The following is a 20,498-nucleotide window of genomic DNA, read 5'->3' on the forward strand; positions in this document are numbered from 1 at the left end:
TGTGCTACCTTTATAACTGGCCTGTAAAGGACCATATATATATTATTCCTCTACATCGACATAGGTTTATATGTAATGTCTGTCATTACACTGTATGGTTTATAAGCTACTCTGCCTTTTACCTCCCTGTGGCACTGATGTGCTTACTCCCTTCTAAAATTGCCATAGTGAATACAATGAAGGCTGCAATCGTCCATATAGAAATGTGTTCTTTCCAGAATGGCTCTTGGAGTCCATAGAAGCAGAAACGTCCAATTCATCAGTTAAGATGACAATCAGATTAGGCATATTCTTCCAGGATGTAGTCATACACATTACGCAGTGGTTTCATAGACTGCTAAACATAGCCAGGACAAATGGCACCAGTGGGAGGACAGTTGTATTATGTGAAGTAATTTCAGCATCACTGTGTTTGTATTTTGGATATTAAATGTGAATAAGGCCCCTTTCAGACTGGGGCGGGGGCGGCGTCGGCGGTAAAGCGCCGCTTTACTGTCGGTAAAACCGCCCCCGCTAGCGGCCGAGAAAGGGTTAAAAACCCTCGGGGCTTTCACATTGGAGAGACAGCAGCGGCTGTTTCAGGTCGGTTTGCAGCGCTATTATTAGCGCAATAGTGGCTGCAAACCGCCCCAGTGTGAAAGGGCCCTAATATTTCAGTTAAATTGGTAATTTTGTATTGTCATGATAGCACAAGTGATAATGTATGAGTTTAGGGTGAACTCCAGAAAAAAATAAAGGACAAAAATTGTGTTCAGTAAAATGAATTCAGTATTACATCAACAAATGGATTTGATATCTGTTCATTGCAATCCTCTTACAGCAGATTCTAGACTAGGGAAGGGAGAAGCCGCACAAAGAGACAGCCAGTTGTGTTGCAGTGCTAATGTGCTAAAAGGTAACATGCTGATAGGAGGAGAGAGCAGAGTGACAGGGAGGTGAGCTTTACGTTTTCCGCTTTTATTTTCACTGTCACAGGTTGAAAAAGGGACAAGATCTGTAAGTGTCACTTACTGTAGCTGCAGCAGTGAAAAAAAAATCAGGCTCTTTGTGTCAGAAAGGGTGGGCAGAGTTGTGGAAATCCGAGGGCTCGATGGACATAATACCTATTTAGCTGCTTGCCTGGAGTTCAGGTTTAACTTAAGGCAAAACATTTTTTTTTTTTGGATAGAGTAAAGGATGGTTATAACCCCTGTCAGTTTTTTTTTTTTTGTCATCTGTGTCCCAAAGGAGAGATTTCCCTTCACTTCCTGTCCTATAGACAAAACAGTGAGAGAAAATCCCTCCAAAGTGAGGGAGCCCCGATGTGTCACAGGGGTCACCAGTACTAGTGTCCCCAGTGGAAGTTTCCCCCCCCTAATTCTGTTCTGGTGTTAACTCATAATTTGGGATTTTCTTTCAGTTTCACTTTTGATGATGGTAGTCAACAGGACAAATAGAGAGGATGAAATTCCCTAATGGTGGCACAGACCGCAATAAAAAAACTGACAGGTGTCCTAATCCATCTCCACTGTATCCAAATCTTTAAAAAAAAAAAAAAAAAAAAGAAATAATTTTAGTTACACTTTAATGCTTAGAGCCCTTTCACACTGGGGCGGTTTGCAGGCGCTATTGCGCTAATAATAGCGCCTGCAAACCGACCCGAAAGGGCTTTCACACTGGAGCGATGCAATGGCAGGACGGTAAAAAAAGTCCTGCTAGCAGCATCTTCGGAGCGGTGAAGTAGCGGAGTGTATACCGCTCTTTCACCGCTCCTGCCCATTGAAATCAATGGGACGGCGCGGCTATACCGCCGGCAAAGCGCCTCTGCAGAGGCGCTTTGCGGTGGTATTTAACCCCTTCTCGGCCGCTAGCGGGGGGTAAAAACGCCCCGCTAGCGGCCGCATACCGACGGTAAAACGCCGCTAATAATAGCGGCGTTTTACCGTCGCCCCCGCCCCAGTGTGAAAGGGCTTTTAGGCTTAGGAATAGGTTGGAGTTAAAGTGGTTGTAATGTCAGAAGGTTTTTTTTATCCTTATGCATTAAGATGAAAAGCGTTCAGTGTGCAGCAGCCCCCCTTCGGGCCCCTAATACTTACCTGAGCCCCATCTCTATCCAGTGATATCCATGAGTGCCTTGTAAGTCCTGGACTCTCCCTCCTGATTGGCTGAGATACAACAGTGGTGCCATTGGCCCCCACTGCTGTCAATAAAACTCAGCCAATCAGGAGAAGAGAGGGGGGGGCTGAACTGCAGCTCGATGTCTGAATGGACACACGGAGCTGGAGCTCAGCTTGGATGACCCCATAGCAAGCTGCTTGCTGTGGGGGCACTCAACAGGAGGGAGGAGCCAGGAGCCCCAGCTAGGGACCTGAGAAGTGGAGGATCTGGGCTGCTCTGTGCAAATTGGGTAACTACTTGTAATATATCTCTGAAGTATTCAGATCAGGGGTAGGCAACCTTAAAGAGATTGAAATCTACCTGAACAACATGGGAGAAGTCGAAGATCACCGGGTACAGTGTCGCCTGCTCACACCTGATTTAAACCTCTAATTGCTATACTACCTTGTCGCAATCGTGTGCATTGCACGGCAATCATGGGTTTAAATCGAGTGGTAAGGAGGGCAACATACCACCTGTCAACACACACTCAGATTTTCAGAGTAGCAGCAGTGCCTGCTGCACTTGTGAATGAGTCCTTAGTTGCATTTGGCAGTGGCACCCTTGGGGCTCATTCACACTTAAAGTTGGGGGGGGTGGTAAAACAGCAGGATATATTAGAAACCTGTGGCTAAGCGCAGCAAACCCGCAGGAAAGCTGCAGGTACACTGCACTGCACCCGCAGTGTTGGTAAACCACAGCACATCAGTGTCAAAGCAGCCCTATACTATTATGCTAAATGTATTGCTTCACACTGCACTGAAGATCTCTTCTTTCCTTCTACTGGCACCCATCTGGAGACAACTAGCCAGGATAAGAGGTGGAGTGTAGTTGGTATCACTCTGCATGGGACAGAAGCCAGTACTACAGAGGAGGCATCGGCTTATGTGGCTCTTGCTCCTTACTACAGATTCAAATTTACAAGTAGTCCCTCTGCATTGTACTCTCTCTGATGCTCTGGAATGGTGGGTCAGTAAGCCCAGACGGCGATCTACCAGTCACCTGTCCACGATGTACAGGTTGCTGAACCCTGATTTAGATCATGTAATTAGAATGCAGTTGGTGTACAACAAAATAGGAGTTCATATTTTTACTGAGGGTTCAATTCAAAGTGAACTTTTCCCAGAGGAAATATGGGACTGCCATTACTGAATTTCTTCCTAAAATGCTAGTTCCTGGCTGATAAGATAACTAATAGGTTCTAGTATTTTCCCAGTCTGTGTTGGAGAACAAGCATGGAGACGAGGGAAGCTGAAGTAATGTCAGAAATCCTTGTCTGTATACTTGTTCCAGGACAATGGCTCACGAGGGTCCATTTATAAAGCAGTGAATGTGACTTTCACCAAACATTCCCTAGTGGAAAATCAATAGAACACATAGACATGGAAGATTCTGCTGCAGACAATGTTTTGCTAAATTTTCGATTCACTGCTTTATTAATATGCCACAACGTTTTGACAGAAGAGTGCCAGCATTACAGCCAATCAAATAGTTGTAAGGTGAACTCTGCAATGGTAACTTCCACACCTCTTTTAGGAAAGGGTTTGTATGAAAAACATAATATAGTGGTTTTTGTGTGTGTGTGTCTCCTTCTTTTTTTTTTTCTTTTTTTTTTTTTCTTTCTTTCCTTATGCTCAAGGCTAAAGACTAAAAATGTAACAAGCATTTTTACTTTGCTTAACCACTTCACTTCAGCCCCGGAAGATTTTACCTCCTTAATGACCAGAGCATTTTTTGGGATACGGCACTGTGTCGCTTTAACTGACAATTGCGCGGTCGTGCGACATTGTACCTGAACAAAACAGATGGCCTTTATTTCTCACAAATAGAGCTTTCTTTTGGTGGTATTTGATCACCTCTGTGGTTTTTATTTTTTGCGCTATAAACAAAAAAAGACTGATAATTTTGAGAAAAAAAGCAATATTTTTTACTTTTTGCTATAATATCCCCCAAAAATCTATAAAAAAACAAATTTCTTTCTCAGTTTTGGCCTGTACATATTGTTGGTAAAAAAAGATCACAATAAGTATTGATTGGTTTGCGCAAAAGTTATAGCGTCTGCAAAAAAGGGGCTAGATTTATGTCATTTTTATTATTTTTTATTAGTATTGGCGGTGATCTGCAATTTTTATCGAGACTGCGATATTGCGTCGACAGATCGGCAGATTGGACACTTTTGACACTATTTTGGGACCAGTGACATTTTTACAGCGATCAGAGCTAAAAATAGCCACTGATTACTGTATAAATGTCACTGGCAGGGAAGGGGATTCCGCTAGGGTGGCGATCAAGGGGTTAACTGTGTTCCCTAGGTGTGTTCTAACTGTGGGGGGGATGGGCTACCTAGGACATGACAGAGATCACTGCTCCTGATGAGAGGGAGCAGTAGAGATCCCTTTCATGTCATTAGGCAGAACAGGGAAATGCCTTGTTTGCATTTCCCCGTTCTGCCTCTTCTCGACGCGATTGCGGCCCACCGGCAGACGTCGAGTCCGCGGGACCCATGGGCACACTCCCAACGCGTGCCCACTAGCCCTGAATTACAAAGGGACATACAGCTATGCCCTTTTGCGCATTCGTGCAATTCTGCCGATGTACATTGGCGTGCGGTGGTCGGGAATCAGTTCATTTTGAAAACAGCGGATATCAATATTATGCATTGCCATTTATTTTCACAGGGTGGAGTTTAAGGCTCCATTCACACTTGTGCGACTTGTCATGTGACTTTGGACATGGCAAGTTGCAGCCATTCTTTTCAATGGCACCCATTCAGATCGATGCAATTTAAAGTTGCAGCGATTTTGATAAGGTGCCTGCACCACTTTGGTGCGACTTTTGATCAGACTTGGATCCATTGAGTGTAAAGTCAGGTCAAAGTCGCACTGGAAATCATGCAACTTTGGAGTTGCGTTAGTGTGAATGGAGACTTAGACTTGTTTTCAAATGTTTTCTATTTTTTCCTTCTCTCACTCCCTACTATAAAGTGATTTTATAGCTCAGTAGCTCAAAGTGACGTTTATAAGTAAAGAGCAAAGACACCCTTCTCTCCCTCTCCCTTCGGAATCCCCTTAGGTTTTAGTGGGAGACCTCATGCTTGTAAGAAGATAATTATCATTCTACTCAGTGCTCTGAGAGTTCTTAGTTATGTATCAAATGTTTATTTGTAAAACTTAAAACATCTACTCATGTTCATCGTTCCTGTTTTGCTTGCTCCTTCATTAAGAAAATGTGTATATATTCATACTGTCTGCCTTAATTGCTTGTAATTAATAGTACAGTAAATGTTCTGTCTGGTTTCATTTTGCTTCATTTATGGTAAAACCTTTTGAACAGTCAGTTTAATAGTCTTTATCTTTGTCTAGCTCACCTCCTCAACTGATGCTGAGCAAAGTGTTCACTGCACGGACTGGGAGCAGCATCTATGGCAGCCTTAACACGTGAGTTTGTTTTCACATCCACAGACTAGCTTGGAGCATCTTAGTTAATAGAAGGTGTAGTAATTCTATATATGCCGTGAACAAGATTGCATGAGTTTAGCTCTGCTGGACTGTTCGCTTTGAACAGAACAGCTGCTGGATTATGTCATTATCTATTGTGAAAGCCACTGTGGTATCACTGGCACAGATTCAAGCTTTCATCTCCAAAGCATTTTTGCCATCAGCTTTTTAACTGTTTATGCTGTTTTGCTCTGTTAATAGAAAGCATGGCACAAAACAGGTTGTACCTAGTAAGCCATAGTATATATGACCATTGCTCAGGTTACCAGGTATATTTAACATGTATTCGTGTACGGGAAACCCAGCGCACTCAGTCTGATTTCACCATTATCACTGTAGAGCAGGCAGAACTGTGCAGAATGTTTTCTGATCTGCTGTTGCACAGATTTTGCACAATACCCTACATAAACCATTAAAATATGTACCTATAGTGAGTTAGTTAAGTTTAGGTATCAAACACGCCCTTTCAGCATATCGGCAGGTAAGATTACCAAAAGGTAGCACTGTAGACAGCTTTGTGGGTGTCACCTTGAAAGTAATTTGAATTGTTTTTCATGTGTTTTCAACTACAGATTACAAGACAGCCTTGAGTACATAAGCCATGACAACAACACACTAAAAGCTGAGAACAGCAGCATTATGAATGGTCTCCTTGGAAACATAGGTAATAATTTATAGAGTAATGTCATCTAATGGTCATAATTACATTTCACATACATGTGACTTAAAATCTGACTGACGTGTCATTAGAGAAACAGGCACGCTACCATTGGAAACCTGAAAATACTAGTTTGATGGCTGTCATTCTGGTTGCCTTATCACAGGGCCAGTATGCAGACTTCTGCTTTTTATTCAATTTTTCTGATCTGCATACTTGTTCCTGGGTAAGTGAATCAAAAAGTATTAATATATGAGCCAATTAGCACTGTATGGAGAAGGTGATCATTGGCAGCTCCTATGTTTTACTTGACAGCGTTGCATTAAAGGAACAGTCCACATTTGGGCAAAGTAAGTCTGTTTTACTTAATATTTTTTTTTTATGTAATATTTAACCACTTCGCACCCATAGGACGTTCAGGAACATCCTTGACTGTGTGCAGTGATATCTGAATGATTCCTGCAGCTACAGACATCATTCAGATATTGCCATTTTCAGCCGGCGATTCCCTGCACCATAAGAATGATCATAGCAGCTGTTCCGCCGCTTGATCGTTCTTACGGGCAGCAGGGAGGGGACGCCTCCCGCCGCCCTGTGGTGCTTTTACCGACTCACCGCTTCCATTGGTGAGTCGGAGAACGGATCCGCCGGCCCCGGATGGTAACAATAGAGATTTCCAGCAGACCAGATGGTCGCCGGAGTCTCTGCATTAAAAAAAAATGGCACTGTGACGGCTGGGAAGCCGCGATCGTTTTTTTTTTTTTTTTTTTTGGATTTTAGGCTTTACCAGCCTAGAGGTGAGATATGGGGTCTTATTGACCCCATATCTAACTGTAAAAAGAACAGATCGTGCCATATTCCTATTACAAGGGATGTTTACATTCCTTGTAATAGGAATAAAAGTGATCAAAACATTTTTAACTTTTTTTTAAAGTGTCAAATTAACAATAAAAAAAACAAAAAAATTTAAAGCGCCCCTGTTCCGTGAGCTCGCACACAGAAGCAAATGCATACGTAAGTCCCGCCCACATATGAAAACGGTGTTCAAACCACATGTGGGGTATCGCCACGAACGTTAGAGCGAAAGAAATAATTCTAGCCCTAGACGTTCTCTGTAACTCAAAACATGTAACCAGTAAAAAATTTTAAAACGTCGTCTATGGGGATTTTTAAATATCAAAGTTTGGCGCCATTCCACGAGCATGTGCAATTTTGAAGCATGACATGTTAGGTATCTATTTACTTGGCATAACTTCATCTTTCACATTATGCAAACAAATTGGGCTAACTTTAATGTTTTGTTTTTTTTTAAAGCCTGAAACTGTTTTTTTTCCAAAAAAAAACGTGTTTGAAAAATTGCCGCACAAATACCGTGCAAGATAAAAAGTTGCAACGACCACCATTGTATTCTCTAGGGCCTTTGCTAAAAAAACATATAAAATGTTTGGGGGTTCTATGTAAGTTTCTAGCAAAAAATTGATGAATTTTACATGTAGGAGAGTAATGTCAGAATTGGCCTGGGTGTGAAGTGGTTAAGTAGAAAGCTGTTGACCTGAGTGAGGGGCTTTCCCCTATGATCTGACTTCCAGAAGGAGTCTGCTCATGCCTGCTCAAGTGCGTTTCTCAATGACAGTTGGAAATTAGAAACTCATGTTGCCAAAACAGTTTGTACAACTTTCATTGTTGGTCATTTATAAAAAAAATAAAATAAAACACACTGGTGTAAATGAAAGTTTTGGTCCTGAGCCTGTTGCACATGGGAATCTTTTTACTGATCTGAAATGAGATGCATTGTAGTCTATGGGACATTGCACACAGCTGAGGAACGATCACTAATACAGCAATGAGAACAAAGCATTAAAACAAAAATAGAAAATTTTCCATTTGTGTGCAGTAATTTACTTGCGTGTTTACTCGTTTTTGGCCACTTGCACGCAGGCATCAGAAGTATAAATGAGACTATTACAATACTGGCAATGAAGAAAAATGTTACTGGTCTATACTCAACATTACTCAGGTCTTTACACACAGTTTTTGGACCCTCGTACAAAGATGTCACAAGTTCCTGAGTAAATATCAGTAAATTATGACGCCCCTGTGCAAGGGGCCCTAAATCCAAAAGCAAATATTTATTTTTGCAGCAGGAGGAGGCAGGATGAATTTGTCCACCCATGCCATTTGTGCGGATGGAGGACACGGTTAATTAGAAATCTATTAGAGTATGGCTAGCTTTATCATTTTTATTTATTTATTTTTAGATAGTTTGTTTCCCTACTATAGTACTCACTATAATCACATGCAGCATTCAGTAACACATAGTGCGAAAGAGTCTTTGACACAACCTCATGCTACAGTAACACGCAGCCATGGGAAAGAGTCTCCCACAAACATTTCTACGACCTACAAGTAGCGCCCCCCCGGAGTAGGAAGATTCAATGAGAGATGATTCAATGTGTCTTAGAAAGAGCTACTTCTGCTGTTTTGTGTCTTAAGCAAAACCACAATTCTTTTGGAAACCTGTGTTTTACAAATAAACGGTTAATATATGGCACAGATTATATACATCTAGTAAAAAAAAAAAAAAAAACACTAAAATTGGTTTACAATGGGAAAAATGTAACAAGTTGACCCATAACAATTTCCCTCAATAATCCTGCTGTTTGTTATGCATTATTATTTTATTTATATGAAAAAACATTCTTGCTCTAATAAATAATGTGTTAATCATTTGCTTTTCTGGATTTACTTGACTAGATTTAAGTCTCGGGTTTACAATTCTGTTTAATTCTACACATGCTTTTTTGTGCTTTATGTTGCAGATTTGTATATACTATATATAACCTTGTTATACATAAACTTATTTCTTGACCATTCTGTTTTTTAGGCTTTTAAAGAAATTAAATATATTTTATTTTTATTAGCCAAAATAAGCCCTTTAGAAAGCATAACCATTACTACAGAAAAGCATAGTTTAACCAGTAATGTAATGAAAGCAATGTATGTTTGTTTCTAGTATATATTTAATCCTGATAAATGTAATATACTGTATCTATTTTGCTGACATCTCCCTCTGACTCAATTTACTGATACAAATATATTTATTTTATTGATGTGTATAGTTATATAAAAATAAATCTGTATAAAAGCAGTTTATCTGGATTGGCCATTTGTTTAATTCAGCATATTAAGGCTGCTTTCACACTGAGGTGCTTGAAAACTGCCCACAAAACATGTGTGCTTTTGCGGCGCTGTTGAGGCATTAGCGGTGCACTTTTTTGAAGGTCACGTGACTCAAAAGAACCATTGTGAGGCGCTTTTTAGGTGCTTTTGAGGCGCTTCCCATTCATATCAATGGAGAGGGGCGCTTTTGAGGCACTTTTTTAGCGCTTCAAACATGCTCCAAAGATGCTGCTTGCAGGAATTTTTTTTACTGCACCACCCTAGTGTGAAATCATTTATAATTTATTTTAATGGAAATTGGTTTTCATGAGCTTTTCAGGTGCTTTTTTTTTTTTTTGCGTGAAAGCGCCTTAGTGTGAAAGGGGTCTAATAGTTGTCTTATTTATTTAGTATAAACAATAATGTGCACAGTGCAGTAACCTGTGCTAACCATCAGTCATTTTTCTATTGGCTGATTATATGGTTAAATGTTAAAATCCAAATGTCACCGGTTACTACTCTATTTGCTCTTTGCAGATTATTAAAATCATGTGAGTGAGCACAATGTTGAGTATTTTCACGCAGCTGTAAAAGTGATAGTTTTTGTTTTTTTTCAGCAAAGAAATTTGAGTTATTAGAAGTGGAGTGTATTTTCTGTCACAGGGGAGCTTTCTTTCTATCCAATTTACATTTAACATAGGAAAAGCAAAGCTCAACTTGAGCAGCTCTCAGAATTTGTTAAAGTGGAACTCCAGACAAAAATCTTTAATTTTAGGATCTCAATAAAATGGCCCAGTTTTATGTCCCACCAGCATCCTGACTTTATTCTGCACGTCACATTGACATCATGCATGTTGAAATTGTTCACCTGTCTTATTGCAGAACTAGGTGCAATATGCTCAATTCACAAACATACCAGGATAAGGATCCATATTTTTAGAAAAGTGGCAGTTCTTTTTAGAGGAGTGCAATGGGACACTTATGCTTTTGTTAAAGATTTGTGAATGACTACTTTTTTTTTAATCTTTTACTTTGATTTATGAAAACTAGTGCAACGAACAATAAAGTTATTGCTCTCTGCAACCAATCAAGTTTCAGCTTTTATTCTAAATCTGAACTGACAACAGAACATTGCTGCTTTGGGTAGCAACTTCATTTTTTCCTTCCCCATTTTTAAAAAAATCATATACAGTTGGAGTTTTATGTAGCAAATTTGTGCTCACTTCCATCTTAAAGCAGATCTTTGGGAGAACTGCTAAATTTTGAGTTTAAATGTAGTTTTATCTGCCAAAACCTATGCGAAAATGTTCAGTCATGTAGTTCACATACCGCTGCCACTTTACATAGCCAGGCAAGTAGACACCGTTATTTCCCATTTCTGCTGTGTACCATTCTTTCACTACCGATTCATTATCCAATAAACAGATAAGAGATGCCGGAAGCTGCAAAGTTGTTTCTTCTTAGGAGATTGCCTGGAGTTCCACTTAAATCAAATGACTGTCTACGGCCTGTGTTTTTCCCCTGTACTTTTTATTTTCTCTCCATGCTGTTATACTTCCCTTTTAACTGTATTCTCTTCCATATGTGTTCTGCATTTGAATATTTAGGTCTGTCTCAGCTCTGCAGCCCCAGGCGGGCATTCTCTGAGCAGGGCCCGCTCCGCCTCATCCGGAGTGCTTCTTTTTTTGCAGGTGTGCTGTGTGAGGTGTAGTGTAGCCTCTGTATTCCATTGCATGCGCTACATTTGGCATCTACTGTGGAAATAAGGATTTAAAAAAAAAAACATTTAGCATAGTTTGGATGACTTGGCTGGAAAGGATGGATGAAGGAGCTGGGTCAGCACAGAGGGTAATTAGATCTTCCTCAAAGAGTACAGGGCTATGAAATGAAAGAAAGGAGGGAGATGGCCTCAGGAATTGACTAGTCTCTAGTTCAGAGGCACATTGCAACTTTTATGAATAGGAAAAACACTAGCAATAAACATTTAAAATACTTCATTTTTGTGCTTTTACCTGCAACTTCTTAAGTTGCTGACATTGTTTCTTTATCTGCGCACCGCCTAGCGCACATTTACTATGGCAGTGCGGCCGTGCTGGATCACGTAAATGTACGTGATCGGATATTTTGGGGTAGAGGGTGCACGCTATCATTCACTACAGCACAAGCTTTTTTTTTTTTACCAGGTCCCAGCATTTATGACTCATGGTTGGGGCCTGCTGATCGGCTTCACTAATGACAGTTTAGAGCCCTGTGTTTACTAACAGCACACAGCTCTGAATGACGCTTAGTCAAAGCAGCATACATTACACATTGTTAGGCACACAGTTAACCCTTTGATTGTCCCTAGATGTTAACACCTTCCCGGCCAGTGTCCTTAGTGCAGTGACCATGTATAGAATTATCACTGATCACTGTATTAGTGTCACTGGAGATGTCAGTGTCAGTTAATCAGTTCCCACCCAGCATCAGTCAGCATCAGATTCCCAGCCACACTATCACAGTCCCACTATAACACTGATTGCTGCTATTACTGGTATAAAAAGAATAAATAAAAATTGCAATATATACTATCATTTGTGGATGCTATACCTGTCACACAAACCAATTATACACCTATTGGGGTTTTCTTTGGTCGAAGACACGTAGCAGAATACATTTTAGCCTACATTTGTGAAGAAATTCGATTTTTGAAAACCTTTTTAATTGGATATATTTTATAGTGGAAAGTAAAAAAAATATATATTTTTTTTTAATTTTCGGTCTTTTTTTCGTTTATGATCAAATGCCACCAAAAGAAAGCTCTATTTGTGTGAAAAAAAAATTATATAAATTGAATTTGCTTACATTGTTACATGACCGCGCAAATGCCAGATAAAGTAGTGCAGTGCCGAATAGCAAAAAAAATGCCCTGGTCATGAAGGGGGTAAGACCTTCCAGAATTCAAGTGGTTAAACCAATTGTTTTTGCCATCTGTTTCAAAATGTCTTACCAGGAGATACTGCCAGTAAGAGCACTCCTGTTGCGGGCTGACAAAGCTAAGCCACTGGCTCACAATTAACAGACGTGCCATCAGCCTGCTGTGCACATTCTCTCTGTTTGGTGTTGCACTGTCTGGGGAGACAAGAAATGGGAAGTGTTGGTACTGGCAGGATCTCCAGGAAAGAAATGTTGAGGTTTACTTAAAGCCATAATCAGTAAGGCATAATAGCAAACATACTGGAAAATACGAGGTTGGTTTACATACATTTTAAGGTAAAGCAAAAGGAAAACCTTATTTCCACAGCTGACTTTCACTCTTTTCAACATACCTTTGCACGCCTCTGTCAGTTTTAAAATGTTGAGTTTCTGGTTTCCTTTACAAACACATGGCCTGTCAATCCAGGTGTGTAAAAGCCCGGCTGAACAGAAGTAGGCCTCTTAATTGTATAGCTACTATTTCCACAAAGTTATTTTTGTAAAATTGCAGCATTTTCAAATCAATATATTAGCTATACAAAGGAGTCATTACAGCACAAAGATCTTTAAAATGACTTTTTGTATTGTAAAGCTTTTTCACTGTCACCTTCATGTGCTAATGGACATTTCCACAAATGGAACATGGTCAGATGTATTGTTTTATATTGCCATTTGGTGACACTGATTTGAGGTTGTTAATCAAACCGCTTTGGTAAATTGTTCTGAACTGCACATACACTATTACATAGTGTAATAATGTACTGGAAAAAAAATTGGATCTACATTTTTATTATATCCAAACAACAAATACAGAACTCTGACCTTTTTTAATGCCAATAAAAGGCTTTCTAGGATAACTCACTGTTGCTAATGGGATTGATATATTCAACTATTCAATTGGACTGATGTGAGATATAATCTTGTTCAGCTGAGCTGTGGCTTTTGGTGGTGGGTTTGCATGACTGCTACACTTGGTTATCAAAATCCCTCACTAGACATTATCTTCAATTTTAGTTCACTTCACTTTAGAAGGGTGCCCAATTATCTGCTTGGTGCTCACAGGGTCTCTGCATTTGTTTTGTATGACTTACCGGTTTTGTTTTACAGTACATAGCAATCCAATGGACATGCCTGGCCGGGGGTTGAATGATGACAGAGATAGTGGAATTGCAAGATCTGGTGAGGCTCTTTTTGTTAAAAGACTATTTCTGTAACATGTATACTGACATGCATTTTGAAAACATTGAATTGTACTGTGTTTGTCCATTTTAACTATCTACAGCCTCGCTCAGTAGTCTTCTGATCACCCCTTTCCCATCTCCAAGCTCATCACTTAACAGCAGCTGTGCCAGTAGCTACCAGCGACGCTGGCGTCGTAGTCAAACTACCAGCCTGGAGAATGGCGTATTTCCTCGATGGTAAGAACAAACATATTGCTTCTTGTGTTTAAAGGAGTCAGTCAGCCAATCAGGGGAGAGAGGGTGCGGGGCCCTGTGTCTGAATGGACACATGGAGCCGTGACTTGGCTCCAGTGCCCCCATAGGAAGCTGCTGACTATGGGGGCACTCGATGGGAGGGAGGGGCCAGGAGCAGCAAAGAGGGACCTGAGAAGAGGAGGATCCAGGCTGCTGTGTGCAAAACCAACTGAACCAAGGAGGTAAGTATAACATGTTTGTTATTTTAAAAAAAAACTAGACTTTACAATCATTTTTAGCACATTATTTCTCTTAGTAGGAATGTGACTAAAAGTTGTACATGGTTTTCTTTAACCTCTTCCGGACCGCTGCTAACGCCGATGTACGTCAGCAGAATGGCACAGGTGTACAAAAGGGTGTACCCGTACATCCCTTCGTAATCCCGGGTGCACGCACGCCGCTGGTGGCACGGTTCTGTGGACTTGATGTCCGCCGGTGGCCCGCGATCGCAATGAGGAGTTGCAGAACGGGGAAATGTAAACAAGGCATTTCCCTGTTCTGCCTAGTGACATGACAGAGATCTAATGTTCCCTGTCATCGGAAGCAGTGATCTCTGTCATGTCCTAGGTAGCCCATCCCCCCCTACTGTAAGAACACGCTGAGGGAACACATTTCACTCTTTGATTGCCCCCTAGTGTTTAACCCCTTCTCTGCCAGTGACATTTACACAGTAATCAGTGGCTATTTTTAGCTCTGATTGCTGTATAGATGTCAATGGTCCCAAAATAGTATCAAAAGTGTACGATCTGTCTGCTGCAATATCGCAGTCCCAATAAAAATCGTAGATCGCCGCCATTACTAATAAAAAAATAAATAAATAAAAATGCCATAAATCTATCCCCTATTTTGTAGACGCTATAACTTTTGCGCAAGCCAATCAATATACACTTTTTCTTTTTTTTTTACCAAAATTATGTAGAAGAATACATATCAGCCTAAACTGAGAAAGAAATTTGTATTTTTTTATATATTTTTTGGGGGATATTTTTTATAGCAAAAAGTAAAAATATTGCTTTTTTATCAAAATTGTGAGTTTTTTTTGATGATAGCGCAAAAAATAAAAACCGCAGAGGTGATCAAATACCACCAAAAGAAAGCTCTATTTGTGGGAAAAAAAGGACAATTTTGTTTGGGTACTACATCGCACGACCACGCAATTGTCAGCTAAAGCGGCGCAGTGTCGTATCGTAAAAAATGCTCTGGTCATTAAGGGGGTAAAATCTTCCGGTGCTGAAGTGGTTAAACAGACATGTACTGAGAGAGTCAAGTGGGCTGCCTCTGCTGATCTTTTTCTATGAAAATGTTAGTTTCCTAACTGTCATGATTATCCAGTTTCTTCAATACTTCAATATACTGGCCTTGAACATCCATTCAGGTTGGGAGTTCTAACATCACTATTATATAGTTGTTGTGAATCAATGGGGTTAATTAACTAAAACTGGAGAGTGCAAAATCTGGTGCAGCTGTTCATGGTAGCCAAATCAGCTTCTAACTTCAGCTTGTTCAATTAAGCTTTAACAATAAAACCTGGACATTATTTGGTCTCTATGCAGAGCTTCACCAGATTTTGCACTCTCTAGTTTTAGTAAATCAACCCCATTGAGTCATAAAGTTTTGAAGCTGGGGCTTGCCAGGTTATTGGCATTTTTAGAAGGCCAGCTAAGACATCCCCCCCTTATTTTTCACAGTACAGATTTAATAGCATAGTTGCTAGGAGTCCTAATTTATAAGAACAATATTACCTTTCATAAAATTGCCCCCTGCAAATTCCACTTCAACCACAGACCCCAGACAATTAATGTTTGTGTAATGGTGGCCATACACGGTGCGATAACTGAGCAGTCAACATCCGTTTTGACAAATTGATTGAATCCGACGATGATCAAGCATGGTTTCCATTGATCAAGTTCAATCAGTTGTGGCAGGAAAAGAAATCATTGTACACAGTCAATAGATCCTAAGACCCTTTTCACACTGGGGCGCTTTGCAAGTGCGCTATAGCCTAAAAAAAGCGCCTGCAAAGCGCCCTAAAACAGCTGCTGCTGTCTCTCCAATGTGAAAGCCCTGAGGGCTTTCACACTGAAGCGGTGCGCTGGCAGGACACTCAAAAAAGTCCTGCTAGCAGCATCTTTGGAGCGGTGTAATCAGTGGTGCAGCGGGGCTATACCGCCAGCATAGCGCTGCTGTAGCAGGGCTTTGTGGTGGTTTTTAACCCTTTCTCTGCCACTAGCGGGGGTTAAAACCGCCCCGCTAGCGGCCAAATAGCGCCGCTAAAACGACGCTAAAAATAGCGCCACTTTACCACCGATGCCACCCCCGCCCCAGTATGAAAGGGGCCTAAGTGATTCACAAGGGTGCGAAAAACACGATTGGATCTTTAATATAATTTTTCTTTTATTTTTTAACCACCGCAAATGATCGATTTAGGTCGATCAAAACCATCACCATTTGTCTCTTATTGGGCCTTTTTTTTTTTTTTCTTTTTTTTTTTTTTCTCCCTCCATGTTCATTGGGGTCATTTTCTCAAATTGGACATTGATCATCCAGTTTTATCCCATGTATGTATGGGCATAATAAGATTTCTGAAAAGTAAAATTTGTTGTGCACAATGATCATAATAGGATTTCTGGTATACATACAGTGGAGACGGAAAGTAATTCAGACCACCTTAAATTTTTCACTCTTTGTTATATTGCAGCCATTTGCTAAAATCATTTAAGTTCATTTTTTTCCTCATTAATGTACACACAGCACCCCATATTGACAGAAAAACACAGAATTGTTGACATTTTTGCAGATTTATTAAAAAAGAAAAACTGAAATATCACATGGTCCTAAGTATTCAGACCCTTTGCTCAGTATTTAGTAGAAGCACCCTTTTGATCTAATTTGATTTAATTTGATCTAATGCTCAACTGAGTTTAAGTCAGGGCTCTGGCTGGGCCATTCAAGAACAGTCACGGAGTTGTTGTGAAGCCACTCCTTCGTTATTTTAGCTGTGTGCTTAGGGTCATTGTCTTGTTGGAAGGTAAACCTTCGGCCCAGTCTGAGGTCCTGAGCACTCTGGAGAAGGTTTTCGTCCAGGATATCCCTGTACTTGGCCGCATTCATCTTTCCCTTGATTGCAACCAGTCGTCCTGTCCCTGCAGCTGGAAAACACCCCCACAGCATGATGCTGCCACCACCATGCTTCACTGTTGGGACTGTATTGGACAGGGGATGAGCAGTGCCTGGTTTTCTCCACACATACCGCTTAGAATTAAGGCCAAAAAGTTCTATCTTGGTCTCATCAGACCAGAGAATCTTATTTCTCACCATCTTGGAGTCCTTCAGGTGTTTTTTTAGCAAACTCCATGTGGGCTTTCATGTGTCTTGCACTGAGGAGAGGCTTCCGTCGGGCCACTCTGCCATAAAGCCCCGACTGGTGGAGGGCAGCAGTGATGGTTGACTTTCTACAACTTTCTCCCATCTCCCGACTGCATCTCTGGAGCTCAGCCACAGTGATCTTTGGGTTCTTCTTTACCTCTCTCACCAAGGCTCTTCTCCCCCGATAGCTCAGTTTGGCCGGACGGCCAGCTCTAAGAAGGGTTCTGGTCGTCCAAAACGTCTTCCATTTAAGGATTATGGAGGCCACTGTGCTCTTAGGAACCTTAAGTGCAGCAGAAATTTTTTTGTAACCTTGGCCAGATCTGTGCCTTGCCACAATTCTGTCTCTGAGCCCTTCAAGCAGTTCCTTTGACCTCATGATTCTCATTTGCTCTGACATGCACTGTGAGCTGTAAGGTCTTATATAGACAGGTGTGTGGCTTTCCTAATCAAGTCCAATCAGTATAATCAAACACAGCTGGACTCAAATGAAGGTGTAGAAACATCGCAAGGATGATCAGAAGAAATGGACAGCACCTGAGTTAAATATATGAGTGTCACAGCAAAGGGTCTGAATACTTAGGACCATATGATATTTCAGTTTTTCTTTTTTAATAAATCTGCAAAAATGTCAACAATTCTGTGTTTTTCTGTCAATATGGGGTGCTGTGTGTACATTAATGAGGAAAAAAATGAACTTAAATGATTTTAGCAAATGGCTGCAATATAACAAAGAGTGAAAAATTTAAGGGGGTCTGAATACTTTCCGCCCCCACTGTAAAAACAAATTTATTTTGAATGGTTTTATAGGATTTGTGTTTTAATTTTACGGAGCTTCTGTTTCATTTATTCAAATGGTTATAGGCATAAATCAAGGCTTTTCCTTTTTACAGGTCGGTAGAGGAAAGCTTTAACATGTCAGACGAAAGCTGTGGGCCCAGCCTGGGTGTTGTGCGGAAGAAGAAGATCGCCATAGGTGTAATTTTCTCTTTGTCATCTGATGAGGAGGAAAACGAAAAATTCCACGAGTTTTTCTTCTCTCACTTTCCTCTCTTTGAGAGTCACATGAACAAGTTGAAGAGTGCCATAGAACAGGTACACTTAAACAGTGTCTTTGTATATATGGGTTGACATTAAACACAATTTATAAAAGTTGTAATCACAAAGTACTTATGACGTTATTTCTTGGAAAAATCGTTGCAGAGTAGTAATTTTACCTGGGTGCTGGTCTGATTTGTTGCATTCTGGCAAGTGGGTTGAAAAAAAAAAAAAAGAACATTTCTGCACTCTGGGCTGCAACAACGTTTCTTGTTTATTAAATAGCAGCAGGTGTCACCCTGACACGTTTTGTGATAAAAATTCGTTTTTCAAAGGCTGTTTGAAAAAAATATTTTCTGTATAAAACATGTTAGTTTGTCCCTGCTACTATTTAATAAATATGAAAAGTTGAATAGGAAAGAGTGGGTATGGCATTGCTCTGCTGAGAGTGTTCTAAATACAGTTGTGTGGTTCCCTTTGGATAATGTGTATGGAATCACATAAAAGTGCCTAGTGCTCTATAATTAGACATTCATACAAATTGTGACAATAGAAAATACCTGTAAATCATAAATTAACATACTCAGCAGAGCAGCGCCCATACCCACTCTTTCCTATTCAATATCTAAGACTACCCTGGTAGTTGTCCTAGTTGAGGCAGCAGCTCTTTTAGGAATAAAAACAGGCACTGCACGGAACAATCTCCATTTTTTCTTATTAAACATTTAAAGTAATTGCAGTCCAGAGGGCAGTAATTAAAAAAAAAAAAAAGTTCAAAAATAAAAAAATAAATTCATACGGACCTAGGTGGACGCAGTGTTGGTCTGATTTTGTATCTGTCAACGATACCTCTACACCTAGAAAGGAGTAACCAAAGACTGCTCCTGTGATTCTCAGGAGAAGCAGGGCCAAAAGAGCTTTGGACCTACTTCTCCTTTAAGTTTATTTTCAGATTAGTTTTTAACTAAACATTAGCACAATAAATGGTTATACTGATTTTGAATAGGGCAATATTTTGAAGATGTAAGATGTTAGAGAAATGATCATGTCTAAAGGCCCTTGGTTTCTTGTTTCTAAGTATAACAGAATTGTCTCCCTTCATCGAATGTGAATATTTGTTCACTACAGTAAAACTTACTATTCAGGCCTAAATTTGTGGATTATCCTCATGGGTGTGAGCCTAGTTTGTTAAAATTTCAGGATGCGACCGGCTGCTTTTTGTCCCAATAAGGGCAACTATTTCTTCACTTCCTGTCCAGGTGACACCTGCCACAAGAAGCATAAGCAAAGTGAAATCTCACAAAAACAATGGGGTACTTTTTGAAAAATGTGATTTGTAAAGGGGTACATGAAGACCAGAAGACACTGGCCTGTTGGGCTTAGAAATAAAATCTAGCTCTATTCCTGTTTAAAAAAAAGAAGAGGAGGACCTTGCAGGCTTAAGGCCTCATGTACACTGCTGCTGCTAAACGGATGTTTAGGCGCAGTTGGGCATTTTTTTCAACTGCTCCTGAACTCTCCTCTGTTATCTTATCAGTACATGTACACAGGGTCATTTATAGACCTTTCTAGGCGGTTGAGTTTAGAGGCTTTTTTTGGAACGCAAAAAAATGAGTTCAGGCACTGAGTTTAGAGGCATTTCAAGCGCTTATAAACACGACTACTCTCATTTAGCCGTGTTTCCTTTACAGGCTTTTTTCATTTTTGGCTATTTTGAAAAAAAAAAAAAAATAGATCAATGATTTTTTAAAACGCTTCTAAACGCAAATGTAGAAAAACGGCATGTAAATGCAGCAAAACTGACATTTTAAACGTGGGTTACTATCTGTCAAGTTAAATCGTTCAGGAGAGGTTGTAAAAACATCCTGTGTACATGAAGCCTAAAAGTGATGACAAGAAAATTCATTACTTTAAACTGCAATTGGTTTAAGTTGTTTTTTAATTAGAATGGTTTAGAATATTCATAAAATAGCTGCTGTGTTTAAAGAAGCTCAATTAACATTTGCCTTCACCTGGGTAAACATGTTTAAGAAAATATATAATCCAGTTTTTTAATATCTATGATATATTTTTCCTTAAAAGGCAATGAAAATGAGTCGCAGATCCGCAGATGCCAGCCAGAGAAGCATGGCCTACAATAGGATTGTGGAGGCCTTGAATGAATTTCGGTAAGTGTAGTGTTTTAAGTGTAGCCTTAATCATAAGGGACCAAGT

The 20,498-nt window shown here is 40.1% G+C and overlaps 1 protein-coding gene across 2 annotated transcripts in view; it reads left to right on the forward strand.

Annotated features, from left to right (window-relative positions):
* FNIP1 (folliculin interacting protein 1) overlaps positions 1-20,498 on the forward strand; it is a 145,161-nt gene that overhangs the window by 83,861 nt on the left and 40,802 nt on the right. The window contains exons 5-11 of one of the 2 annotated variants that reach the window (XM_073620691.1): positions 5,499-5,573; positions 6,206-6,297; positions 11,058-11,141; positions 13,513-13,584; positions 13,688-13,823; positions 18,140-18,341; positions 20,367-20,452. In XM_073620691.1, coding sequence (XP_073476792.1) covers positions 5,499-5,573; positions 6,206-6,297; positions 11,058-11,141; positions 13,513-13,584; positions 13,688-13,823; positions 18,140-18,341; positions 20,367-20,452 — 747 coding nt within the window. The remainder of the gene's footprint in view (positions 1-5,498; positions 5,574-6,205; positions 6,298-11,057; positions 11,142-13,512; positions 13,585-13,687; positions 13,824-18,139; positions 18,342-20,366; positions 20,453-20,498) is intronic. The other variant, XM_073620692.1, reaches the window with a different exon arrangement.

This window comes from Aquarana catesbeiana, linkage group LG03 (assembly GCF_042186555.1).
Source record: "Aquarana catesbeiana isolate 2022-GZ linkage group LG03, ASM4218655v1, whole genome shotgun sequence".
In the NCBI taxonomy this organism is placed as follows: Eukaryota; Metazoa; Chordata; class Amphibia; order Anura; family Ranidae; genus Aquarana; species Aquarana catesbeiana.